Source organism: Copadichromis virginalis, linkage group LG2 (assembly GCF_057382275.1).
Source record: "Copadichromis virginalis isolate Kocher_CV1m ecotype Utaka linkage group LG2, C_Virginalis_male_GT1.1, whole genome shotgun sequence".
Taxonomy (NCBI): Eukaryota; Metazoa; Chordata; class Actinopteri; order Cichliformes; family Cichlidae; genus Copadichromis; species Copadichromis virginalis.
Genome location: NC_140619.1, coordinates 22,403,097 through 22,431,044, shown reverse-complemented (window position 1 = coordinate 22,431,044; position 27,948 = coordinate 22,403,097). Strand labels below are relative to the sequence as shown.

General features: G+C 42.9%; 2 protein-coding genes and 1 long non-coding RNA gene across 3 annotated transcripts in view; 2 read left to right on the top strand and 1 right to left on the bottom strand.

Moving 5' to 3' along the window:
• Nucleotides 1–3,560, top strand: part of gpc3 (glypican 3) — a 155,535-nt gene extending 151,975 nt beyond the window's left edge. Inside the window, exon 8 of the mRNA XM_085473790.1 lies at nt 1,893–3,560. Coding sequence (XP_085329916.1) covers nt 1,893–2,068 — 176 coding nt within the window. The 3' untranslated portion in view covers nt 2,069–3,560. The remainder of the gene's footprint in view (nt 1–1,892) is intronic.
• A 2,089-nt stretch (nt 3,561–5,649) lies between these two features.
• Nucleotides 5,650–8,174, bottom strand: LOC146717265 (uncharacterized). Its single transcript, XR_014923043.1, has 3 exons — nt 8,110–8,174; nt 7,590–7,863; nt 5,650–5,871 (listed from the first exon to the last, which is right to left on the bottom strand). It is a non-coding gene; the product is annotated as an uncharacterized LOC146717265 (long non-coding RNA).
• The window catches only part of gpc4 (glypican 4), a 32,369-nt gene continuing 12,096 nt past the window's right edge, over nt 7,676–27,948 (top strand). The window contains exon 1 of the mRNA XM_085473801.1: nt 7,676–8,506. Within this exon, the coding sequence (XP_085329927.1) occupies nt 8,356–8,506 (151 nt within the window). The 5' untranslated portion in view covers nt 7,676–8,355. The remainder of the gene's footprint in view (nt 8,507–27,948) is intronic.

Sequence of the window (27,948 nt, the reverse complement as noted above, 5' to 3'; positions counted from 1 at the left end):
TTCTCTCTGACAGTACTGAATATTGACTGTCTGAATACAGCAATTGTTTGTTCTGTGTGGCAGAGAATTTTGGGATATATTAAATTTAGTAAACATGTAAAAGTTAAACCATTTTATGAGATTTTTGAGATGCATTTTATACTCACATGACTGTCATATGTGCTTCTGATGATGGCTCATTTTGCTTTTTTGGGTAGGAATATTTAAGCTATATATAACTTTTTTTCTCATGTAAAGCACTCAGTCATTTTTACATGTAGTAAGTAGAAATATGCAACTTCCTTGAAGATAATAAGTAATTACCTTTGGAAGAAAGGGGAGAAAAAAAACATCACTGTAGATTTATTTGATGAAAAGTATGTTTTTATTCTTTTGGCTAGAATTAGTAACACTGGTGCTGACTTCAACTGGGGATAGTTGGTCAGCAGAAGGAACGATCTGAGGATTGTGTCCATCCCATTGGCACGCCTCCCATAGAGAAAGCACAGACGGATGACCAGCCCGTTTTCACTCCCGAGGCGTAATATACTGACGATTTCTCAAGTCCTGAGGCGGAAGGTCTCCACTTTGGTGGCTGCAGGATTTCGTCTCTGCATTTTGCAGATGTGGTTCTGTTGGCTTCATTAGTGGATAATCTCAACCTTGCACTTGTACAGTTTGCTGCCAAGTGTGAAGCAGCAGAAACAGCTGAATTAGCAACTCAAACTCTATGCCGCAGATATTTTGGTCCATCTTGACATGGTAGCCTCACACAATTGCTGCAGAATTTTTTAAGCTGCACATCCATGATGCAAATCTCCCATTCCACCACATCCAAAAGATGCTCTATTGGACTGAGATCTAGTGACTGTGAAGGCCATTTGGATACAGTGAGCTAACTGTCATGTTCAACAGACCGGTTTGAGATTACTTGATTTTTATGATGTGCATTATCCTGCTGGAAGAATCCAACAGAAAATACTGAACCTAACTGAGTACTGATACTGACATAAACAGTTGATACACGGCAGGATGGATCCATGTGTTCATGTCCTTTACACCAAATTCTGACCCTACCATCCAAATATCACAGCATTAATCGAGATTCATCAGACCGACAACATTTTTCCAACCTTTCATCGTTTGGTTTTTGTGAATCTGTGTAAATTGTAGCCTCGTTTTCCTGTCAGGAAATGACAGGAAAGTGAGACCAGTGTGGTCTTCTGCTTGAAGTGTTGTGATGTGTTCTGTGTTCAGAGATGCCCTTCTGCATACCTTGGTTGTAACAAGTGGATATTTGAGTTACTGTTGACTTCCTATCAGCCTGAAGCAGTCTGCTCATTCTCCTCTGACACCCAGAACACCCAGAGAGCTGCTGCTCACTGGGTGTTATCTCCTTTTTACTGTTTACAGTAAACCCTAGAGATGGTTGTGAGGGAAAATACCAGTATATATGAAGAACAACAATATGAAGGGTTGTTGCCGTAGTCTTGTTTTAACTAAAATGTCAGTTAAATTGTGACAGATGATTCACATTAAGTTTTCGACATGACCTTAGGCGGCTTTTGTGGTTTTTCACTTTAATTTTTTGTTTTTCAGCATCTCACCACATTTCAGCACTTGCTATCAGCAAAATTTATGTCTGTATGATTCAGCACGTGTTTACAACAATAACATGCAACATCTGGTTATATGAGCAGCTTGGGTTTCTCCCAATGTAACATTGTTTTTACAGCTGTGTCAGACATCATGCAGAAAGATGACAGACATGTGTTTTTCAGCTTTTGTGGCAGCCTTTATTTCTAATTGCCTCTTCTTTTTCCTGCTTCGCTCATATTTTTCATTCTTTCACCTTCCTTCATTATCTTCTGTCCATCTCCTCCGTCTCTGACTCCGTCTGTCTCCCTCCTTAGACCTTTCTGATAACCTGGCAATGGATGACTTCACCTTCCAGGAGCAGCTGTTAACCCCTCGTTTGGCTACAGCTGGGATGGGAGGCGTCTCCTCACTCGCGGCTCCACTGTGGAGGAGCTACCTAGTTCCAATCCTCTCCTTGATGCTCAGTCTGTTCCCGGTCTATCCCCACTGACCCATGCATTCCCATCACCTCTTCCCTCTAGGATTCAGTACAAAATGTGTGGAATGTGACAAACCTTTTTTTGGAATTCTTGTTCCTGATATAAAGTTTAGTGGCTCAGCAGAGGACGCATGAACAACAGAAAATGCTACATTTCTCTTTATCTGTCTGAACAAGAACCTGTTCAACCTGTGTTCTTAACAAACCTATTAAAGCACATTAGACGCCATTGTGTAAATAAGAAAGTTGCCCACTGGTCCGCTGCCACAATGGTTATTTCAACTTTTGCGTCCTGTTGCCTAACCTCTGTTCTCACACTCACTTCTTATGTAATGTAACAAAGTGATGGAGAGACTCATTTTTAGACATATAAAGGACCTAGCACACAACGGGCCTTTTAAAAAAATAAATAAATAAATGCTCCCGCTCAGTCTGTACTGAGTCACAGCCCAGCAGGTACAAACTGGAAGAAGACGAAATCAGCTGCTGTCATTTTCCTTCGTGGCAGAGCATGACCTCCTGCCAGGGCTGGACTTTATCTGGTCAGTTTTAGTGAGCTCCTTCCCCCTGAATGATGCAATGAATCACTTATTTAAACATGCACTGTTCCTTAAAATGCTCTGCTACTACTCACCCTTCTCTCTGATTGTTTATGTCGTAGTGATAGCTAAATTATTACCGACTGCTTCCTTCACACGCCCACCATCACTGTTTGCTCTGTTTTGTAAAGCTGGTGCACTTTTTTTTAGAAACAGTAACAGCCCTATAATTTAAAAAAAAAGGATCCAAGGGCTATCATTCGAATATAAGTCTCCAAAGTCAGCCTGATAACTGTACAGGTGTATGTTTCTCTGTGTTGGTGACATGTTTACATTAACGTGTTTATTTACAATACTGGCATTTTGGTTTTTTCTGGACTAATTATTGGCCGGATTGTGAAGCCTTGCTGCAGTTTCTAGCTTACTCTTTAGCACTGTGCATAAAGCGATCATTAATGTGAAATATAAATATGTATAAAAACGTGTACATTAATTTTGTTATGTTGCACTGGTCTCATACATTTCCAAGGATGGCCTCTGTATTTAATCTTTTTTTCTGTGCTTTTTGGGTTAAAAGCAAAAGTGAGATTCTTATTGTTTCATTTGTTTGGTTTTTTAACATGGTGCTGCTGCTACCACACAGCTGACTCCACAGCTGCAAGTGCTGAGTCTGCCCATGGCCCACTGTTTGACTTGTCATGTCAGGAAAAGCACAGGTGTACAGCTAAGTCATATCAGCGATCGAGCATGCCGACTACCAGGGTCCTGGCAGTGGAATGCCTAAACAAAGTGCAGGCCTAAATTATTTGACTAGCGCCACCTGATTTTTGTCTCCTATGGCCAGTTACAAGACCCCTGGCCAGTGTCCCACCTAGGAGTCATAAGAAATAATGATGTGTTTGTTTTTCTCTCAATTGAATGTTGATGGGGAAAATACATTGTAAAATAAACTCAATCTGTTTTGATGTTTTGTGCCTGTGGCAATGTGTTTTTAAGCTAAGATATTAGCATCACAATTAGCATTAGCGTATTCAGCTAAGCATTTAGCAATGAAGCAAGAAATGAAGTTTAAGACACGAAGGGGGTGGAAATATGCTTAGCTGCTAACACTAAGCATATTTCAGTGGTATGAGTGTAACAGGAAAAGTACTACACACTAGTTTAGTATAAAAAGTGCTGAATGAATGTGTGGGCACTTTAAGTGCTTTGAACAATGGATAGAGCTACTACAAGGATAAGAAGTAGAGCTAGCAAAAATGCTGACTGTGTAAGCTAGCAGACTTTTTAGTGTCACAGCTCTATCATTAAGACCCAAGAATCTGATGGATTTGCTATTCCATCCGTCTGCACAGTCACAATATGCTAACCTCCAGTTCTACTCTAGCTTCTATGAATGTGTGTGAATGTTAGATAGGTAAAGAATGCAGCAAGATGTAAAAAGTGCTTGGTGTGGTCAGGTAGAGTAGAAAAGCACTATATAAGAACCACTTGCTGTGTGGACAAGCATGGATGAACTTGATGGATGTTAGTTTGCTACTGTTAATAAACTCAAATAACATTAAAAAGTGTATTTCTGCTCCAGGCGAGCACTCCCATGACTTCTTTGTTGACTGAACATTATGTTGGCAGGTCAAAAGTCATTCACTTGTGATTAGTTGAGGCAAAAGAAAACACCCCCTTCCAGGAATAAACTGATTGACATGGATGTAGTGTCAGGCTGAATGAATTAAGTAAAATTAAGTTGCAGATTAACTTGGTTGTCAGGCTTGTTTTACGTGAGAGTAATGGCAGAATGAGCAAATGTTTGGACTAAAAGCTACCAACAGCTCAATGCTAAGTTGTTGGAGGAAAGTGGAAAAACAACCCCAAAAACATGAAGTGAAAGATTCCAACTCACAGATTTGGCTTTTTGGGTATGGAATAATCCTTAAAATGCCATGGAAAAACAAGGATTAAATGGATGGCACGCTGCTGCGATTACAAATTGCACACACAATGTTCCAGGCATATATATTACTTTCTGTGCTTTTCGCTACTGATCCACTTCAAAGCGAGTCATGAATCATGAAATTTATGTGTTTCTGGACTGCACTCGTTGCTCTGAGTCCTAAAGCAGCACGTGGATTATGTGTTTTTTCTTTGGATCTGTATTTTTTCACTCCCAGCAGATTATGAACTACTGTCCTCGCTGTCCCTCTCTGTGGGGCTTCTCTCTATTGACCCAGTCTGTTAACCTCCTGAGCTTAACTTAACCAGGTAGCTATACTCATCCACAACCCAGCAGTGAACCAGGGTTCATTAGTCCCAAGTGTTTGTGTTTCGTCTCCATTATTAAAGCCTGTCTTCTTCCCTAACAAGGCCAATCACTCACAGCTCCGCAGATAACACGCCTGTCACAGCAAACGCACTTCAAAATCCCATTTCTGTGTGCCCGATTCTCTGCTGTAACTTTTCACACTCACACACCCTCTGCTCGGCAGTGCTAGATAAAAACGCCATTATTATCCAGCTGTGCCTTTCTCTCCTGAGCTGCAGCTTTTAAGATGTAAACGGGAGGCTGATTATAAGGAGATGAGCAAACGCCGGCTGCAGAGAGAGCAGCAGCTAGCCCGGGATGGAGGGGGAGGGGGGGGGAGTATACTCTGAATGCTAATGTGAGGCTGGAGAATGGGCATACAGGCCCATTGAGATGCAGAGTCCATGTGTTTTCTTAGGGTAATATTGGGGCAATGTTGGAACAGCCTGCATTATGAGAGTGAAAGGTCAATGTGATGTTAGTCAGCAGGAACAGTGAGAATTGCTGACTATTAGGAATTGTTGCATTTTCTGCCTGAGTGATTGACTCCCCTATGAATATGTATTTCAGCCCTTTTTTCATGGCCACACAAAGATGTTCGGGCTTGTGTACCTTCACGAGCCAGAGGGGTCATTAAACACTGCATATAAATTAAAATAACAATGTAATTCAGGTGCTCAAAAGTGCACGGCCACATCCCCGCCCACCCCCCAAAGTCCAGTCCAATTTTTACCAAGCTGGATGTTGAAATTCCTTCGCTGCAGAGAAAGGCCCGAGACATGTCATGTTGCTCAAAGCTCATTCACGTCTAATTACCATGGCACTGGACCATTTTCTTACCTTTTGTTGGCCCGCTGAGAGGAGCGCTGGGCCCACGCTCTCCCATGCACACACAGCTCCAGCATCCTCCTCCTCCTGCTCCTCAGCAGCCCCTGGCTTCCCCTGCAGCAGCCGCAGTCACACAGAATGAGTGGAGCCGCCTGAGGAATGTGGACACAAAAGGAGGAATGTCATTTTGCTGATCGCTAACCCCCCCGCACCCTCCCCAAACCAACGGACATGTGCACAAGTCCGGGCATTTTTAAATGCAGGGGGTACAAAAATCTTGTCAATGCTACTTTTGGCATAAAAAAGACTGTAGTGCACCTCATCCTTGCTGAAAATGAGCAAATAGTGCAGCTTCTGATTGTGAATTGAATTATTTTTCTCCTTTTTTGACGGTTCTGGTGTTTTAAGAGGTTGACACTTTGAATTTTTCACATGCTTAATCTTTTCAGTGCTAAATGGCCTATAAAGCTCTGAATGGTTTAGGACCAAAATACATCAATGACCTCCTGACCCAGTATGAACCATCCAGATCCCTCAGGTCATCTGGATCCGGTCTTTTATCAGTTCCCAGAGTCAGAACCAGACACGGAGAAGCTGCATTCAGCTTTTATGCTCCTTATATCTGGAACAAACTCCCAGAAAGCCTCAGATCAGCTAAAACACTCAGTTTATTTAAATCCAGGTTGAAGACTCACCTGTTCTCAGCTGCATTTGAATAAAGCACCAAATCCACACTTTAAGCTTAAATTTCAAAGCTTACATTTAACTACTGATTTTATCTACTGTTCTGATTTCATCTGTTTTGATTTTATATACTGGTTTGTTTGTTTGTTTGTTTGTTAATTAGTTAGTTAGTTTATTTGCTTGTTTTAATCAATTTTAAATCATGCTTTTTATTTGTTCTTGTTTCTAATGTCTCTGTAAAGCACTTTGAATCACCTTGTTGTTGAATTGTGCTATACAAATAAACTTGCCTTGCCTTGCCTAAATAAACTCAGATTGTTTTTTTCTTTCCTCTTTTCTTGCCGGCGTTGCGAGATGGACAAAGGTCAGAGGCAAAGAACAGCATGACAACACCAGCAGACAGACGCCAACAAAGTGCAGCTTAAAAAACTAAAACATGACAGGAGGACGCATCATTTCAAGCATGTCCAGCAGCTTTTTGTCTAAACAAAAAAAGCATTCTTCCTCATTTCATCTCAGTGAGCATCTGCTTTTCACTGATTTATACATCTCCCATTAGATGCGAGTGCAATCTCAGTCCACCTCTACAGCCTGCTACCATGCTTCCAGCAAGCTGCTTACTGTTGTTTACAGCACTATATGACAGGCAGCTGGATGTGCGAAGCACAGCTGCCCCATTGCTAACACAGGACAGCCTGATCGTGTTTGTGTAAGGAGCGGGCCCTGTCATTTTTTTTGACTCCTTGTTACAGAAACACTGGCCACGGTTTCACCCACCCATTTTAAACAAACTCTAATGTACTGGACTCAAATAAAAGCATCTGGGTGAAGACTTAAAAGACTTCACACTGGTCTCTGTTTCCCCACCTTGGATAAGATGTGGTTACAAAATGTCCTGGTTATCATTCAAGTCCTTGGGGTGGCCTAGAAACAGAGATAAAAATGGTTTATTGTCACTAATATCTGTTAAGACTGTGTGTGTAAGCCTGTTTGACTCCAAGGACTTTTATCTACTCTTATCTCAACACTAACAGCAAAAAAGAAAAAAAACTGATAAGAAATCCCTGCTCAAAGCAGAGGTCAGACTTGGATCTTCTGTGAAAGAGATCTGTGATTTTGAGCACTTTTGCATATCTAAATGAGTCTTTTCTTTATGTCATGTGGGCCAGTAATAGGTCATACCCACATGTTATGCCACCGTGTAGCTCCACCCTCAGCTCCAGTCCTGATTTTCAAGCGCGGCTTCCTCCAGTCTAAACATTAAAGTGGGAGAGAGCTCCTGGGTTGGTTGGAAGCCCCTGCTCCACGCTCCACCCCTGGTGTTCCTGATCTCCAGGTCTTTGTCCCCCGGAACTTGCTCTCACTCCTGGGTGTCCACCAGGGCTTTTTCTGCTCGCATCTGGATCCCAGTACAACCTGCAAGCGGTCCAGCGTCCTCTCCCACTGAAACCCTCGGCCTCCTCCGATTCGGAAAAGAAAAGAGAAGAAGACTGAAGAAACCCAAATTTTTCCCGATAACTTTCCACAGCCTGCTCTCCTCCCGTGGTTTTTACTTTTCGTCGAAACTCTGAAGCAGTAGTGAGACTGTGATTGTTGCTTTCAGTCTCAAAGAAAAAAAAAGTTTTTTCATGTTTTAACCCCGTTGTTTTGTCGCGTCTTTGTGTGTTTTTCATTTGAGTCTGGAACTCGACACTTAACCCACGTACCTGTAGTTGTGAAACGTCCGACGTGAATGGTGTTTTTTCGGTGTCTTTTCTGCTCTCCCGGCCTCTGCTGCTGTGAATGAAGTATCTGTTGAGCCGAAGAAATCAGCGCGTCTCCATGAGGAAACTCGACCGTGGACTCGCTGAAACTTTGTCCTAGCCGTGCACACACTCACACCTGAGCGACTTTAACATTTTTGCGGTTTTCGCTGTTAGGCTTCTTATTTTTCTGTCTTCGCCTGGCCCAAAATGAAGAGTTTGTTGGCGCTGTGTGTCGTGTGGACGGTGGCTGTGGTGTCGGGGACTGAGGAGCAAAAGTTGAACAACTGTAATGAAGTTCGTGCTGCCTACAGCTCCAAAGGCTTCAACGTTAACGACGTCCCCAGCAAAGGAGTCAACGGTGAGACCCATTTTTATTTATATGTGTATATACAAATATATCTCAAGTTTAACCTTAAAACCCAATGGGTTCTAAAGTAGGGAGCGGGGACCCCCGGTGGGTCTTGCAGAGGTTTCCGGGTGGTCCTAGCTAAGAGAACTTTTTAAGCTAGCAAAGTTAGCTTGAAGAGAGTTTAGCTTCAAATCTGTGAAATTAACTCCAATATTTCAATCCAAACCTGACATTTAGACATCTTTTAATCACACCCATGTTTTCCATTTTAGCCAAAAACTACCTAACTGCTTTTTGACACTGCCACAAATAACAACCTCTACAGCAAATGATTAAACGGTCACTTTTGTAAATGGACATTTAGTGCTTATTCCAGATTTGATATAGAGGCGTTGTTAATCATACTGACATGCTGCTTTTTTCATTTTCTTTTGGTCTGTGTTTTTCCTCAATTATTAAGTAGCAATGAAACATTTGGGAATGCATTCTTCTGGCTTAGTGCTGCTGGCAACACTTCACTGCTCCAGTGTGTAAACAGAGTCATCATTTAGGAAATACTTGTAGGTAATTCATAACAATAAAGAGCTATAATCAACACACAGGCTCTGTTCCACACAGAAAGAACCCAGGCCCATGTTTATTTCCAAGCTTCCTCAGTAGAGACCCCCATGGCTGTGAAGCACAGGCCGCCGGCAGCGATTTAGTAAGCATTCCTCTGCATTATGGAAAAAAGAGCTTATGGATTTTTCTTTCTCTCCAGGCTTGGCTGAATTATTATTTTTTTATTTGTTTATCTCCCAAATCCACCTCCAGACCAGTCACAGGATGCAGAGTGCTAAGTAATAATGGAAGCAGACATGTTAATAATCAGAGAGGCAAAAAGGCAAATCAATGATGCTAATCATGAGATAAGCCCAAGCAATGGAAACTTTCCTTGAAGGAGGGGGGTGGGGGCGTTTACAGTAAATCCTTGAGGGCAACAAGGGGAGGGGTTGGGGGGTTGAAATTCCTATGTGCCCTGCATACTTTCACCCACCCCTCACTGCCACTCATTTCCTTTTAATTTTAATGGCACTTAAAATAAATACGCAACATTTGGTGAAGTTAGGTTTGCCAGTTTTGGAGTGGCTTCAGCATGGTGTATGACAGTATAGAAGTAAGTCATCTGGGGGGAAGCTTAGGTCTTGTTTCCCACTTGGGAAAAAAAATACATATGTAGGTTTTGGCCCTCATAAAGAGCTTAATTAGCAGAAAAGCTATTTTTACAACTTGGATAACTGTTTTTGGCGAAGTGCTCACAGCATTATTCCATCTGACTACGTGAGCCAATGTGCATATGTTCTCTTTATTATCATAAAGCCCTTTATGAGTTCTCGTTTGCATACTAAGAGGATGTTCAGATCAGCTTTTTTATTTTGGGGCCACAATGGCTCATTAGAATTTGAGTTGGGTGTAGCTGTCAAAGAGACAGAAATTTGATCCCAAGTTTCACACAAGTCTCAGTCTTTTTTAAATAAGGTTTGTGTGGGGTTTTTGCTTCTGTCTTTGTGATAGTAAATGTCATTAGGAGTACCGCAACACGTCTGTCTCGGTCAGATTTTATTGTCTTGCATCCCTGGGTTTGAAAGGATGTGAATGAAAGCTTGTCCAGGTTTGTGTGCTACATACACACATGTGGCTTTTCCTTACAATAGTTTGCTGGTGTATGTCTGGGTTTTTAGGCAGGGCTGACCTCAATGAGCGGCTTTTTGTCGCTGATAGAGACTGAGATGATAGAGACCCCCCCCCCCCCACACACACACCACACTGAATCTGAATAAAGCAACTGTTTTACTATTACTGTGTGGCAAAGTTGACATGCTTTAAAAATGATGCACAATCTCAGCCAGTTGTCACAGGACAAGTTCTTGAAATGTTTACGTCCTCCGATATGTGCATCACAAATCAGTTTCGTGGAATATGAGTCTTATAGAGATTGACAGACCACGTGACTTTCGCGCATTGCATGCCGGTAACTCGTGGCAAAACAATCCATGTACCTACATCAAATGCAAGCATTTGCAGCACCGCAAACGTCCATTCTTCGGTTCCAATAAATTCTTGCTTTTTCTTTGTCCCCCAAAAAGGTATGTACAAAACGAAGGAGAACAATGCCGGTCCGTACAAAGACAGACTTAATGAAAAGTCAAAGAAAAGATACGAGGAAAAAAAATCAAACCAGTGAAAGTGTTAGATCCTTACGAGCACACAGAGGGACAAAATACGTTAGCGTGCTGCCCAACTTTCACCACGCTCATATTTATAATCATACGGTTCGTGAAGTTTAGTAACTTCAGGTCACTGCAACAAGCCCAGGTACAGTTTACCGACGGATGGGTACAGGACCTTGAAATGCACCGTGTAGAAAGTAAAGACCATCGTACATATCATAAGTTTACCAGTCTCACAAATCGTCTTCATAAATACACATTTGTTAACCGTTTATTAATAGGACCTTTGAGCTCAATGGTAATTAATTAGTAGTAGAAATAATTTCTGGTACCCATCACAGAAATGTAGCAGTGACAATAATATTGTATGCTGTAATCGCACTGGGCAATTAGTGATACAAAACAACTATTTTATCCTGTGAATAAAAGTATATGTTTTTGTCAGTGTACCATGGCAATAACAGAAGCGAAACGCAATATTGTGTCAGGACAATTTACTATTTTGTCTTTGAATGGCTGCAATCCAGGCCACCCGTCGCCTCTTTGTTACTTCGGAAACATGGCTCGAACAATTTCTCTTCAACGACGTAATCCAATAACAACCGATCTCTTTACCCGTCGGCTTTCCGTGGCTGTCATGCGACCGGCTATTGCAGTTAATAATACAACAGCTTCTTGCCATTTTTTGTTTCTTTTTATCGCTGTGTAACTGATTTCAATTGAAAGCCTGCGTGCGCTAGTACCTCTTGCCACGAGTTCCCAGAATTCTTTGCGGGTTTACCCCTGAGTGACGTCACATTTTCAATCTCTATTGGTGGGATTCAAAACTTGCCTTTTGTAACCGCAAGTATCTTGTGTTATTGTTGGCAGCACGGAGATATGAATGTTTGTTGCCATTAAAATTACTGTCAGCCTGAGCTGAAGCCAGACTTGAGATTCAGTAAAGATGTTTTAATGCCGTAAAACTGAAATGGAAACCCTGCTTTGCTGTAGACAGAATTAAGTGGTGCAGAGGAAGAGCAGGCTCACTCGGTAAATTCCTTTCTGATCCCATAGTATCAGTCGTTTACCACTCACGTGAAAACAGTTCAAGCCCCATTTCCAAGGTTCCTGTCTTATGAATGATGATTTGTTTATGTCCCGTGGTTGGATACTTCACTGAAATGGGAAATAAATTCGATTTACTCCCTTAATGATGACAGATAAATAATGCTGGTAATCGCACAGGATGTAAATGGTGGTTTTGCTGTCTGACTATATCTGCTAATAATAGTTTAGTTCCCTTTACAGTTGTATTTGATACTGTGATAAATTGTTAACAGCATTTCCTGCAAAGCTGTAACAGGACCATCTCTTTAGTGGTTTGGGCCATGTCAAAGGCTACCCAAAGCAGGGTCAGACTTCATGCTTCATTTAAAAGAGTGGGGGGGGGGTAAATCTGTTTTGATTTACTCTGGCTGTCAGGCTTCATATCATGCTTCAGGTATGAGACAATAGCAGAGTTCAAAGAAAGGAGGGTCGTTTTCCCTCCTTTCAGTGCGCGGAACATCCTCTGCTCATAATCAGCTCAGTGCATTATGGCTGAAACTTAAGGCGTGCATGACCTCAGTGCGTTGGCCTCTCAGTAAGCTCGAGACATTCTGCAGTCTCACATTGTAAGGGCTACCCCCCTCCCTTAGCTGGTGGCAGCACGCCCCACATCATTACAGTTTGGGGAAATGGCAGGTTGTGCTGCTGCAGCGACATTCTGCAGATAAGATAAGAGCAGGAAACTGTGGCGCACACACACGGTCTGCAAGTTTTTATGGTGCAACAACCAATATTGGAGTGGCTCTGCTCACTAGAGTAGTGCCCCAGCATTTTGCGCTTGTAATAATTAACCAATAACGAACCCATCAAGTGTCTCAAGGTCAGACTCGTAAAACCAACTGGCAAGTGTTGTCATTAAGAATCACTTCCACAGTTTTATAAAGTGTTATTGCTTCCAAGAAAAAGAAACTGTGGGAAACGTCAGTGCAAAAGTTTTGTTGGCACTGTCAAATATAACACCCACCCACCCCCTAAAAAATAAAGGTTCCTGCTTATACTTTTGTCTTCTATGGTTAAAATCACATGCCACAGTGTGCATTGCCAAAAGTCAACAAACCTGACTTCTCATAGCAAAGTGTTACCAGTCCAAACATCAAAAATGCTTGTAGAAACCGACCTTGCATCTCTTGCATGGCAAAGAGTTGGAGGAATGCAACATCAAGGGTCCCACAGGGACACAAGACATTGAGTTAATGAATTAATTGGTTTTAAAATGTAAGACATAGGAAGTTGGATTTTTCTAAACATTGTTAGAAAACATTGTTAAAAAATCAGAACACATATTTTATATTGTGGTCTGGATGCTAGTTGGCAATGACGCAGGGAAGGGCGAATTCAAAGAAAATTGGCTATGCAACAAATATTCTGTGGCATGGCTGCAAAATGTGAAACATTAAAACAAATGTGAAACACGAAGTTTTGTTTGAGGCTCTGCAGGCTGGGAGTGAAGACAAGGCGGCTCACAGCAAGTTTACATTAGCATCATTAGCTAAGAAGGAGGTGTTTGTCTTAATGTTCTTTTTTTAATCCTTAATCTTTGCTTTGTTAGATTTTCAGACCCTTCCCCCCCCAGAGGCAACATGTTTTTTTGTTTACTTTGAGAATATTGTAGGTCCCCAACTGATTGAAATGTAGTCTACTTAATTAAAGGTTTTTCCTCCAATGGCAGAAGAAGCTCAGGCAGGCCGTATAAATACATAGCTATTTGGCTTTCAGGTCTCACATATGGAACTGCAGGCTGCATCCTTTGAAAGATGCATTTGCTGTGAAATGCTTCATTTGTTCTTTTCTGAATGGTACATTAGAGAAGTACATGTTTTTAAGTCTCAGTTATTTATTTATATATATTTTTAAATCGGGTATGGAGGGATCAGATGGATTCAGGTGGTGTGCCAATCAAGTAACTGTCTGTAGGCCCACCCATAGGTGTGGTTACAGCCAACAGAAAATTCACACATCTAAGTCTGACTCATAGCATTTACGAAGAACCACTTATAGCTCTTTAAAGCCACATTCTTGCTTGGATCTAGACTTGGTGAGCCTAAAAAGTAATTTAAATGCATTATACACCTATCTAGGTGTGAGTCTAATAAAAACCTTATGTTAAGTGTGCTGTTTTGCCCCCCCCCCCCGAATATTAACCCTGCTTAGTTAAGGGCTAATATTTGTAAAATGAATTGCATTCATCCGGCTTCATTACTGACGTGTGTTGCCTTCATTTGGTTGCATGAGGATGTAAAGATCTTCTGTATTTGTGACTAATCGTTGATGCTGAACACAAGAGTTCCAAATCATGTGGGCTCAAGTTCATGACAGCAGCTTTTGGTTGCTGCTGATCAAATGCAGTCATAATATTGCTGTCTGCAGTGAATTTGTAACATCTTTTGCCTTACTGTTTGACTCGCCTTGGGGATAATTGAGTTTATATATCATGAGGATGAGGTCTTGTGAATCGGTGAGGGGTTTGGGGGGGAAGTGTTATCCCGGCTGTGAGTTTGAGCACCCAGATGGGGCCAAAGGAGGAAGGGAGGGTGGCTACAGGTGCCTGCCAGCTCTTATCAGTTTCCTGCTATCGCGGTGTGGCAGCTCTGAGATCAGGGGTTCTCATGGTATCCCGTTCCTAAGCACATCAGCATATCACAGTGTATAAAAATATTCAGGCTGAGCACAGAAGCGGCTTGGGAGTGCTGACGAAAGTACCTGGTTTTGTTGTTGCGTGGATCTTGGGAATTCAGGCCTGTTTTAGTCTTTGGGTAAGAACCACCTTCAACAACTCTGGAATGTTAAGTTTGTCTCTTATGCTCATTTAGTATGCTGCAAGTGTAGCATCAGTGTGTGTGTGCGCGTCGACTCGACGTCCTTAATTCCAACGCTTTGCATCCTTTGCTTTGGTCCCCACAACCCCCAAATGGCCAAGTGAGCGACAGATCAGTGGGGGGTGGATGCTCTGTGTGGGAACAATTGATTACCCCCTTTTTGGGCCGGCCTGCCTCCCCCCTCCTCACCACATTCCACACCGGACCACCAAGACCTGCACACAGGAGTCCCGGAGCTGGGAACACACGGCAACAAAGAGAGCACTGGAGGGACTGACTGAGGCATGCAGAGAAAGGGAGAGATTTGACTGACAGGACAGTTTTGTACCCGAGTCCACTTGAATATCCACAAGTGGTGGGCTAGACGGGAGCCAGAGAGTGGTTGGGAATGTGTGACACAGGCTCATTGAATCCAGGGAGGCAACTGGATGCATGTGAATCATCCTCGGTTGGCCATATAGGCCGTGTACAAGTCGACATCTAGCCTGCTCCGCTTAGTAAATCCCTCTGAGTGCACGTGCCTGTCAAGCACAATACAAGGTTTTAAACAAGCGCCTCACAGTACATTTTTGGCACTGCAGGCCACAGTTGAACACAACTGTATCATTTGGCGGCTCTTGCCCTCATGCAAACTGTGGGGAATCCTGATCTGGCCTTGCGGTTTTCCGTATTTTGATTTGAGAGAGATGACACCCCCCCCCCCCCCCCCCCCCCAAAAAAAAAGAAAAAAAAACCCTCCTTGTTAACACATCCTGTTTGCTCGCTGTTTAAAAAGAAAAAAAACGAAAGAGTCGACTGTGCCTCTTCTCTCCCGACTGACACATCAGATCATTTTCTTCTCCCACCGCTCGCTGTTTTGCAGCTCCTCTGGGAGGTTTTGTTTCACTGCTAGTCTTTCCCTTTTCTCCCCTTCCTGTTCTTTCTCTTCAGTCAGTCTTTTTCTTCAGTCAGAAGTGGTTCACTGGCACTTTCCTGCCTTGCAGCCCACCTAGCTCCTGTCTAGTCTCCTTTTACCACTGTTGTTCACTTGACCTGAAAGGGTTTGATTATGTGAACGCCAAAAGTAAGCCACATTTCTTGTTATAGCTTTGCACACGCTTCTGATGGTTAGGGAGGCACCAGTAAGACGTCTCCCAGTATGAAAATATGTTTAAAAATTTGGCTTTGACATGAAATGATGCTTTTAAACCCACAAGCTGAGGAAGTATCTGCTCTGAAACACACAAAAATGTTGTCTGTGTATCAAGACAAGCACTTTAGGCTAGTTTTGGTGTGCTGTCAGATCACGTGAATACCTGCTCTGTATGCTTTTGGGTTGTTTTATCACAGCTACTCCCTCACCACCTCAGCCTGTCTCTGCCAGTTGACTCCAGGCTTCTAAGCTGCTGCTTCTGCCACTTTTTTTGTCCTGATATTTGAGCTGCCGTTTTGCTGACCACTTGGTGACACCCGGCCAGCTGTGAGGAGTGTGGTACAGGGTCGCTAGCGCTGATCTCAAACTGCAGGGGTGGAGTGTGACACCCCCCACCTCCTTGCCTGTTGCATCGTGTCTCCAATCACTCACTCAAGTCATCTCACCACGTAGCATGGAGTGTGGTTAAGATGTAGGTGTAACTCGACCAAGGTTAATTGATTTCCTCTGAAGCCCCAGCGGGCTTGATGCCCCGTGTTGATAGTCATGATCGTCATTAGGATTTGTGTGACCACCAGAGGCCTGTGCGGTTGGGGAAAGCTGTGAGGGAGCGAAGCCAGGGACTTGCCTGGGTGTTTGGGCTGAAACCCCAGTGCTGGGTGCAGGCCAGAGGAGCTGTAATCCTTGCTAATTACTCCCAAGGCCTGCATCAAGACTCCCACTGACATGGCAGTCAGTCACTTAGCTCAACTTTCCAAACTGCAGTTAGCTTAATAGGTTTCCTAATATTTACCCATTCTCTCTCCTTGTGCGCTGCTCACTCTTGGATTTATTTTCATATAAATTATATTGTTTGAGATCAAAAAGCTCTCTTGTTTTTCTTGCGTAAACATCCCCCAAAAAAAGCAATAGTCAGATTTTTGGCTGCTCGACATAGCTTTGTGAACTTGATAAGTTTGCACCACGATAAAAGTAGGTTTTGAAAAGATGAAGGAGACAGCGGCAGATGTTCTTCTGGTTGAGGCCGGGTAAAGGAGCGTGATAAAAAACATACACATAAAAGGATCGAATGCTTTGCTAAGTGATGGCTGCAAATCATTTGGTCAGTGTGTGGTTTGTGGGCAGAAAAATTACTCGTTATGTGGGAATGCGAGACGGCGCGCCAGTGGTTGAAATATTGTGAATGACTGAAACAGCAAGTAGCTTTGATTTATCGACCCATTCGGTGCACATCGTCGTGAACAGACTGAGCCATCCATGACTGAGAACCATTAAAGCATTGTACCCCAAGGTTTAGTCTTTCCGCTCCTTTTGACAGTCGGCAGTGAGTGCTTCTCTTCCCAACGCCTCTGTTGGGTGTCCAGTTTCGTAAGGCCCAACAGGTATATCAGAATCTTTGTTGCCCCCCCCCCCCCCTTGTAGCTTTGAGCTTCCAGAAACGTGATCTCGTACCTGACCTCATTCTGCCTGGGGGGGCTTCGCCGGGCCCCGTCCTGCCTCAACATCTGGTGGACTTCAGCTGCTTTTTGAGGTCTGTTATAAACATTGTCAAAGAGCTCCCAGTCCTTAGGAGTGGTTCGTTGGGTTTTACTACCAACAATGAAATGTATTGTTTGCATGTCAGGTCTTTTAAGAGCCCTCGTATGTTTCGAAAAATTAGAATTTTTTTGAGTGGCAGGGTGTTAATTTGGGTTTTGCGACTTGCACAGGGCACACATAAAGGCCACAAACTGGTTTAAGCTTTCTCCATATATTCTACTGCATAGCTCTCATGCGTTGTGTGTGAAGCACATCTATTTGCAAGCTTAACGGTAGTCCATTTCTCTGACAGCACAACAGTGTTTGCGCAGGGTCCCCTGGTAAAGCACTTGGCGTTAAGTAAAGAGTGTTTTTCATCTTCTCCTTTAAAGTCTGTTTTCATTTGTGTGCCATGAGTCAGTGGAAAGATGGAGGGCTGGTGTATAGGGACAAGCCAGGAACGTCTTTTGTGCCTCCTCCCCCCCCTCTTGCTCTTCCCTTGTGATAATCACACTGTGCTGTAACTTGTTCTCTCCATTTGTCTGCAAACTCTGTCTGCTTGTCTCTGCAAATCTTCAGCGTAACAGTCTCGCTCTCTCTCGCTGTAACTGCGTCACATTTCCTCGCACGCGTGTACACGCAAACACTGAAAGACTAAAGCGGCAAGGTGGAATCTGTAGTTGAAGCCATGGGTCTAATACTTCAAATCTGCGGCTCATCAAAGGCAGCATCACCTGAGAGATAGATGTGGGGAAGGTTAAAAGATTAGACCAGTTGTTAACGTGAATCCAACGCGTGCTGATAGATGGTGCAGTTGTTGAGGAAGATTCCCAGCAGAGTGATGGTAGGAAGGAACGTTTCTTGATTTACTTGCAAGTGTTTAGTGTTGTCTTTTCTTTTATGTACGAATCTGTTCTCTGTGCATTACTTGACACAGATGCGTCAAAAACCAGCTGGCTAAGCGGAGCTGAGTAGCAGTCACCCCACTGAACCGGGGCTGATTTATGGACGGGAGGTTTTCAGAAAGTAAAACATGTTGCAGAAAGTTTGTGCGGCGCACACTATGAAAGTACCCCAAGCTAAATCATATCCTGAACCAAACCACTTCTGTTTGAACTATGAATTCCCCATAACTATGTTAATATGAATTATGGCTTCAAGCGCCCTCGTGGTTGGAGGCTAAACTCGCAGTTGTGTTGGAGGCCTGACCTTTCTGTCTATAATCTAATTTCAGGGCAGTTATGACCGTGGTTTGACCTGCTTCTTTCTGGGCCGAATGTTGAACCGTTTTATTCTAATTTAAGAGCATTTAATTTAAAATGGGCATTTTAAGCACTAATGCCTGAACCCGTTGAATCCACATGCACAGTCTTTAATCAGAACATATAGCTGTTTTGCATGCATTGGTCAGGGATTCAAGTCCAGCAGGTGAACTTGCAGAGCAGTTGCGGAACAGTGGCTGGAATTTGGTTTGACTTGTTAAATGCACTTGGGGAAGTTAAGAAGCGAGCTGAAGTCCTGACAAAGCAGTGACCTGGGAAGTGGTGTAGGCAGGGAGCTTTTGTGTGGGGAGACAAAGCCGGAGATGCAGGGCTGGGATGGGAGAAGGGGGAGAAAAAAAAAAGGCCGAACCAGAGGCCAGGGCAGTGTTGAGGAATCTCCCCAGGGGCTTCTGGGTAAATGTTCATGGATGACAGCGTTTTGGAATGTTCACAAATGGAGAGTTTTAATTGGCCTGAGCCCCCGACTGGTTTAGTAATCAGAAATGGACTCTGGTGGCGAAGGGCTCCGATTTATGGATCCTAGTGTGAGGTTTGTTTGTTAGGTTGAGAGCCATTAAGAGAACAACTCGCAAGCTGGACAAAATCTTGCAGATTTTAGCGCAGATAAAGTCTTAAATGTGACATTTCTTCACTCTAAATTGGAGCTGGGCCGTGCTCTGTTTTTCTGCTGAGATGGCAGGAGGCATCTACTGCTTTTGTTTTTGTTTTCTTAAAAAAAAAAACAGTAGATGCACTTTAGGATTTTAATGATTTTTTTGCTCTTGCACCGCAGCAGTAGCCACATTTTTATTTTTTCCCCCTCCTCACACTGATGCCACGTGACAAGTACATTTTGGCAGTTTGGTGTTTTCACAGCTGTGCGGAAGAGATTTTAATTCTTGATTTATTTAAGGAAACATCATTTTGCACAGTTATTATCCAAAGCTCTGTGGCTGCCTGCATAGCTCTGAATATTCACTCCAGAGAGTACTCCGCTAAACCTCAACTTCCTCCCTCACAAATGGATGGTGAACATTGTTCTAAGTGGAGTAAATCTTTCACGTCACAGGCGGTGTTCGAGTTTCCCAAGCTCGACACTAGTGATCAACTTCCTCTGTGACTGTAGTCTGCATTAACCTCCAAGGCTGAAACAACATCGGTGCCTTGACTCATCATGTGAACGATGGTCGCTTTATGGTCAGCTGACTAACAGACTCAGAGTTGTCGTTACTTGACATCTTGTTAACCTGCTGTGAGTGAAATCAAAGCTTCCCAATAAGATGAACAAGAAGGCGGTCCTTCAGACGATGCTTGGCAACAATGAGCTAACCTGCAGTGTGATGCTGAGTGTTATGTCATGCGGTCAGCCTGAGATGGTTGTTGGGTTCTTTTCCTGCTATAAAGGTGAAAAACAAATCTCTAAAACTTACACGAATATTCCTCAAAGTTAAAAAATAATAATTGTTTACAGCCCTGCTATAGAGACAACTATCATTGTTATTGGACATATTCAGTAACGGATCAACAAAACGCAGTTTAGTGTATGGTCTAGAAGTATTGTAGCACATGCAGTTTTTGTCTAGGATGAAAAACTTCATGAAGATGGTGATCCTGCTGAGGGAAAACCTTTTGTTCCAGGCACGTTTTCTGTTTTTGCAGATGTTTGGATTTAAGTTTGAAATGACCGTCGTAAAAGATTTTACCGCTTAACTTAAATTTTTAAAGCCATTGCCCACTTCACTTGCATCCTTTACAAGCTAGAGGGTAGTTACGAGAGCTGTGTGTGTGTGAGTGTGAGTGAGTCATAGGTTAGCTGGAGCCTGTCTCCAAAAACTGCCACTCCCTGTGAGGAGCCACAGCTCTACAGCATGTGTTGTAGTGTCTTCTTTAGAGCAGATGTCCGGGTCAGTGGTGCTGTGCTGTGTTTGTAGAGCAGACGGGATTTCTGTGCAGACACTTGACTTGACACACAGCTTATGATCAGCTGTGTTTGTTAGCTTTGCTTCTATGCAGGCGCTGACGACACCGCTTGAGTAGAACCACGTTAAACAATCGTTTCTTGTCCATCAAGTGCAGAATTTGTTGGTTCGGTTATTCTTAACTTCACAAACAATGGATACAGGGCAGCATTTCTACCCACCATTTTGTTGAGGCTTGTGACTTCAGACTCAGAATTCCCCTCCCAGCACATTCAGAATCTCTTGGACGTCCCTAATGGTGCGGGACCCAAAAAGCATTATTGGTTTGGCCAAAGCTGCCATAAACTTGTCATTACTCTATTTTTGTAAGGGCTGAAGTGTAGAAAAGGAGTAGGTGGAAATATCGCCCTGCCCTGATGATCTCCATATGAACAGCCCAGTCTCTAATAATGGTTTCCGCTTACAGCATAATGTTGCTGAACATTTTCTCCCTTTGCGGTAATTCAGCTGAAGCTCAGTATGTATTCAAGATATTAGAGTGTGCATTTAACGTTGCTTTATTTCTTCTTCTTTTCTTCTTCTTCTTTGTTCTTCTTTTTCTTTCTTCTTCTTTTCCCAGTTGCTGAATGTGATGGTAGTGGTGTTTAAGCTTAAAAAGGGGGCACACTTTTCAAGTTGATATCTGAACAGTAATTACTTTAACGTAATGGTCACCTTGCAGACATGAGTAGGTTGACTCCTCAGAAGGGAGCAAGGAAAATGTGGATGTGGAAAGTGAACCAGAGACACTTCCCCCTCCCTCCCTGAACTAGTGCTGGCATGATGCCCTTCAGCAAGTCTGCGGTTGTACTGAGTAGCAGGCAGTGAATGTTTGTTATAACCCCCCCCCCCCCCCCCCCCCCCCTTCCAAGCTGTAAACAAGGTTTGAGTAAGGCTTGGTTAAAGAATTTCTTGAAAAGCACTTATCCTAGCTGTACTGTGAAAAATCACGGGATAAAGTAACACTAGACTGATGTCATGGCAGACACTGAATCGCTAAGCCCTGCACAGAGAGCATTCATTCCCTCATTTTGCATAGCTGTGAGGGTGTAATTTTGAAATACTCGCTTCCCAAAGTAATTAGTGAAAGCTGACTTAAAAAGCGAAGCATTTTTTAGTCTGTACTGAGTTATTTAGTTCTGCATTAAGCGCAGAATTATTAGAATTCTTTTGAACATTACATTAGCTGAGAAAACTAATGGATCAGTGACGAATGAGCGAATGAGTCAAAGGATTTCTTAAAACCCGGATACAGACGACAACTTTAGGCTTCTTGGAGATGAAAGGGAGGCAGAGAGGGAGACAAAAAGAACGGGCTGATTTGACAACATGTTGCAACAGGAAAGAATCTAAGAAGGGAATGAGTTGGAGGGGGGAATGCTATGATTTTATGTTTTTGGAAGGGATATGCGCAGCTGTTTGCTTATTTTTTCATCTCTTTCTCCTCATTTAAATCAATCCACAATTTATTCTGCCCTTAACGTCATGCTTGTGCGTAAAATATCACACCTTTTTTAAATGAGCGGTGACGTCGACCTGCTCCGCCGCAGGTTTGGTTCACGTGATTGTGCCTGACAGGATGTGGCGCAAGAAAAGAAAGTTGCCCAACAAATGGCACCAATCTCTTAACCCCCTCGGGAAAATTGCACCGCAGACAGAGGTGAGAAGCAAAAGGAGAATGTTATGGCTGAAGGGTGTGCAAATTTACAACAACGTGTGTGAGTAACGCTCAGCAGACTAGCAGCACTCTCCCTTTTACAGGACCGAGCATAATATGTGAATTAATAGTGAACCTTTGCATTCACGGGTGTTGTTTTTCATTTTTCTTTCTTGTACTTCACTCGGCTGGGAATGTTTGAATCTTTTGTTTTATATATTGAGCATTCACACATAAATCAGAGCGACTTGGAAGGCGCCCGCACATTTTTGGTGTTTCGAAGTGAGATTTCCCAGCTTTCGCCATCTCAAACGACCTGCATTCCACTGGGACTGAAGTGTGTGTTTGTGTATATACACGAGCTTTAAGCTGCATTTATCATTTTAATTATTTACAAATGTTGATGGTCGTGTGAAAGCTCGGTGTTATGGTTCAGTCACAGATGACTAGGCTCCAATTAGTAGTGTGTGCCCGTTAAGTAGTCCTTTTTATATGTTGTCTGTTTCTGTGTCTCTTAATTGCCTGTACTTGTGAGGATTTTTACAATTTTTGTTTGGGGGGGATATGTGTGTTGGCAGCGTTATTATTGGAGTGATTGGGGTTTGAGGCATGACTAACTGTGTGTGTGGTGGATGTGCTGGCTAGCGGACAGGGAGGGAGAGGAGGGGTCAGAGGACAGGACCTCTCTCAGAGGAGTCGCTGTTAACCCCTGACCTCGCTGGTTAAGCCTGCAGGGTGGTGGCGGGCGAGGCGGCAGCGGGGGGCACTTTGAGGTCCGTCTGGTTCAGGGGCACATGATGGCAGGCAGAGGGGGTGGCGAGGTGTCTAATCTGGTTTTTGTCTGTAAGGCGTTTTCACCTCCCCCACCATCCTTCCTCTGAGAACAAAGTTTGAGAGGCAGGACAATGTCAAAGGGAAGTGACTTATTTTATGAGCCATTTAAAGGGGATGGTGGTCGCTCCCCCCTCAACAGCCACAAAGGAAAGGCCAGAGAGGCAGCAAAGAGCCCATGAATGCCACGACACAGTCGCATGTTTGTTTACAAGATGCTACTCTCTCGTTTTCCCTGCCATAAATTGCAGTTTTCCTCTTCTAAGTGACACTTGAACAATGCTCTGTCACTGTGTCTTATTACATCTTAAAGTACTTGGGGAAACTGGAGGGGATGACGGAGGCCCCTCAAAGGAACTCCATCAGGCAACTCGTCGCACAAAGACTATTCATGCTAGTGCTGGTGGAGAAATGACTGATGCATCAACTGACAAAGCTTTTTCCTTTTTTCCCTGCAATGGTGAGGCAGAAACATGTCAGTGGGATGTTGATTTTTATAAGCTCTAACTGTTCGTTTTCGCTGCGCGCTCTTTTTGTTCCAGCGGGTGCCGTTTCTCTCCCAGCGGTTTGAGCAATTGGCTGCCAAAATGTTTTCACAAAGTATGCATTAGCTAAGATTCTTCAGTTTTCAGAGACCTAATCCTTTGAGCTAACAATGTGACATTTGTACAGACATTCCTGTGAAATATTGACCATCTCACTTTTATTTGTGTACTTTGGTAACTACGTCTATTTTCCACATGGATATAGCCCTTTTGATTGTACGCCTGCGCTGTGGGCAAGCAGGGGGCCCTGCTCGAGGAGAGACTGGATGGTTGTTTCACCTAAAAGTTCAGCCTGTGTGTGTGTGTTTGTGTGTGTCTGCGTACCTCCAATCAGGCTCCTCATACAAAGAGCCATGTGTTGAGCGGTGATGTGATGTGTGAATATGTTTAGGTATGGGGTGCCAACTGTGCCTGGGTATGTGTAAGAGGTAGGTGCATATGTTTAAAGGAACAAGGGGGATGAGTTTGAGGAGAAGGGGTGACTTGAGGCTTATTTGGACTCGATCCCAGACAGAGGCGTCCAGTTTATGGCGCCAGGGTGCATCCCTCCCTCTGGTGCCCCGTTTAGACCATTGCACTGCTGAGAGTCACGTCTGACCCTTAAGTTTCATTATTTTTAAGTTCTAGGTGCTTATTCAAACATGCTAGGAACTATGATATGTTTGATTCACTGTGCTGAAGAAAATCTTGGTGTGTGTGTGTGTGTGTGTGTGTGTGTGTGTGTGTGTGTGTGTGTGTGTGTGTGTGTGTGTGTGTGTGCGCGCGCGCGCGCGCAATCTTTTTATGCTGTGCTGCCAAGAAAAATCACCAAAAGTCGGGCCCTGTTTGCTAATAGAATTCAATGGGCGTCTTCTATTACATTTACAGCAGTAATGAAAGCAGCCTCAAGATGTCACAGAGAAACACATCCACATTGTCAGGGTTGTCATAGCAACGCATTAAACATTTGAAGATAACACAAGGCGGGGGAAAAATCCCAGTCATATGCTTTGATTTTAATGTAATCAAACCAGTTTCAACAGGCAGAACCTCAGCTGCAGCAGAGCAGCTTCCCTGAGTGTAACAGAAACGAGTAACACAAGGAAGTGAATAATAACTGATTATCAGCGCTGAAAGTGACGGGAACAAAAGATGAGCTTATGGTAGCTTTGCCAGGGTTATTCAGGACATGTTAGTGAATGGAATGGCCAGATGTGGTTTACATACGGTTCTTTTAGTGTCACTTAAAGGAAGTACAGGGTTTTGGGTTTTTTGTTTGTTTGTTTTTTTATGTTGAAAAGTCTCAACTTGTCATAAAATGTTTAAACCAATAATAACCTTTTTGAATAACTGTGAGGGTATAAAGTATTAATAGTGTGTCAGTAATGTGGGAACTTGGTGAAATCTGAAAACACTAATCCAGGATTTTTATGTATTTATTTTTTTGAATGAGTTGCTGATAATCCCAAAGCGTCAGTCCATGAATGACATGCTAGTCCTGCAAGTAGCAGGAACGTGTTCAGCACAAGCTGGTGGGGAAAACTAAACTGGCTGCTGGTGCTGGGATCCAGTGAAAGGATCCCTGTGTTCTCCCAGTTTCCAACAGCTACATTTAAAACAAAACATTATTGCAGCTGCGGCTTGCATACGTCCTCCATTGACCCTCCTTTTAATTGGATGGTAAACTGACTTATGGCAGTTCGCATTTTGTCAGACACAGTATTTGGGTTTTAACAGAGATGAACAGGCTGCTGTTTTGTTTTTGTTTTTAATCGAGTCAATCTTTCAGAGCCATGTCTGTCAGTTTTGTACCCCAGCTGTTCGTGCTGAGATTCTAGGGGAGAAGAACACCACTTGTCTAGTATAACGAGCCTTGAAGAAGGCATCACTTGGCACTTACTCTTGATGGAAATCTTATGCATATATACACTTTCAGTTCACACCAAAATAGGGCTGCCACGATTGGTCGACTAGTCACGATTACATCAACTATTAAAATCGTCGACGACTGATTTAATAGTCGATGCGTCGTTTGAAGCTTTGTAAGATCCCAAAAGACGCAGGAATAAGTAGTAGGATTTAAGAGTGTAATAACGGACTGAAACAGAAGATGGCAGCACTGCATGTACAAGGATGCCAGCTGCCATTAAACCCCGAAGAAGAAGCTGTGTCCCAGAATTCATAGCACGGCCCAGCGCAGTTGTCAACAATGGCGGCAGCTAGTTAGTTTTAATATTACTCTTATTATTCTTTCTGGGTCACAAAATAAACGTTTAACATATTTTCAGGCGAGAATGTAGCTGTGTAAACTTCAAATATCTGCTCAGTTTATCAAGACACCACATATTTTCAAAATCGCTCCGACGTTTTCGGAGACGTCTGTTACCCACTAGCTCGATAGCTAGCTGGGGGCAAGGCTCACTAGAGCCCGTGAGAACGCCGGACTCCCGGCAAATCGTTTTCAAACCCACCGCCATCTTTCGCTACTCAGGTTAAACATGTAATATAAGTCACTTAGATAACTTACAAATGTTATTGTTTGGCTTTTTGTAGTATTTTATTTGTTCCTGAGTAAATCAGTTTGGATTAGATTGAAGTTATAGTTTTTACACAGCTGAATAAACGTCAAGCAGACAGCTGATTATCAGAAGTGTGAGATGCTTGAGAATTTACTCCGGTGTCCTGTAGAGCTGGGCGATATAAGATTTTTTTCATATCACGATATGTTTTTTTCCCATTTCAGGCGATAACGATATCCATCACGATATAAGCCAAATAACTATATTTGTAAGATTTAAATGTGCCGTTGCTCACAAGTAAAATGTGAAATAATCAGCAGCTTGTTTTTATTTAAATATTTATTTCCCATAATAAGTTCAACAGGGTAGATGTACTCAAGGAACATGAGACTTTTTCAGATAAATAAAGGCAAATAATGCAAACTACACAAAAGGCAGCTGCTAAAGCGTTTAAGTTTCAAAATAGAACAAACGAAACAGACTAAATTGTCAATTCCACTTAGAAACAAAATATTAATTCTAAAAATAAATCTTAGTTTGTTTTACAGAAAAACAGACAAAACTGACTAACTTTTGTCAATATCAAATAAACTGAGAACTAAAAGGAAATTCTCAATCTCTCCTTGTTGTATAGCTGAGCTTTTCAAACAGTTTTAACAGTTACTTTAGTCTGACAAAAGCCGAATGATGAATTAGCGCTTCCAGTCAGAGACTGAGGCTACGTCCACACGTACACGGGTGTTTTTGAAAACTGAGATTTTCCGTTTTCGTTTTTAAAAAAATAATCCCGTCCACACATAAAGGCAGAAATGAAGGAAAACGCTGCTATGAACATGCCAAAGCAGCAGGTGGCGCTAGATTCCTAACCGTGCAGAAATGTTGGCCAATCAGAAGTCTAGAAGCCTCGGTGGGAAAAAGTAAACAAAGCTGCGGCATAGAAGCAGAACCGAGTCGTACGTGTGGAGGGACAGTAACTGTGTGTGTGTATGTAAGCATTTAAACACTGCAGAGAGTAGAATTAACAGTAACAGTATTGTAGGAATTCATTTCACCGAAACAATAACGTGGCGCACAGTGTGACGTCAAAAAATGCGCACACCTCTGACGCTGCGTTTTCTCCGTTTTTCTAGTCCACACGTAAATGCAAAAACGAAGTTTTCAAAAATATCCACCCTGGCCGGAGTTTTTGAAAATCTTCGTTTTCAGTGACCAAAAACGCCGTTTACGTGTGGACGAAAGGTGCAAACGCATAGAAAAATCTGCGTTTTCAAGAATGCCCGGGTACATGTGGACGTAGCGCATGCACCAGTTTATTGTATTTCCAGACTTGCTTTCGGCACAATTTACAGTGCACGCTACTCTGTTTTTTTTGTCAGACTTGAAATATCCGAAATACCTTCACACTACGGAACTTCTCTGGCTCTTCCGTTCGACAATCTCTCCGGCATTGGAACCATCATCTGTTTTCTCTTCGGTCACGCTCGGTTGATTTTTCTAGTCGGCACACTCATTTCCTCCATTACCCGGGCGGTACGGTGGCTGGCTGCTTCCCAAACAAATACACATGTGCGGCTTGGCACTTGTGCTGTACGTAACAAATCACGTGACGTGACGCTGCGGCTGTGATTGGTTCGGCTCTGCGCTACTTAATTTGGATTGGCTGTTCTTTTTTTTTTTTCTTTTTTTTCTTTTTTTTAAGAGGACAAGAGCGGCGAGGTCTATCGCGATAGTTTAATTTTTCTATCGAGAAAAAGTTATATCGCGATACATATCATTATCGTTCTATCGCCCGGCTCTAGTGTCCTGTTATATTTTAGATAGCAAGGAGCAGACAGATGAGTTTATTAAACTTCACTGAAACAACCTGCAGATTTCATTAAAATTTAATAAACTATCATCTTGTCTTTATTTTTAGTTAGCACATACCTTAAACAC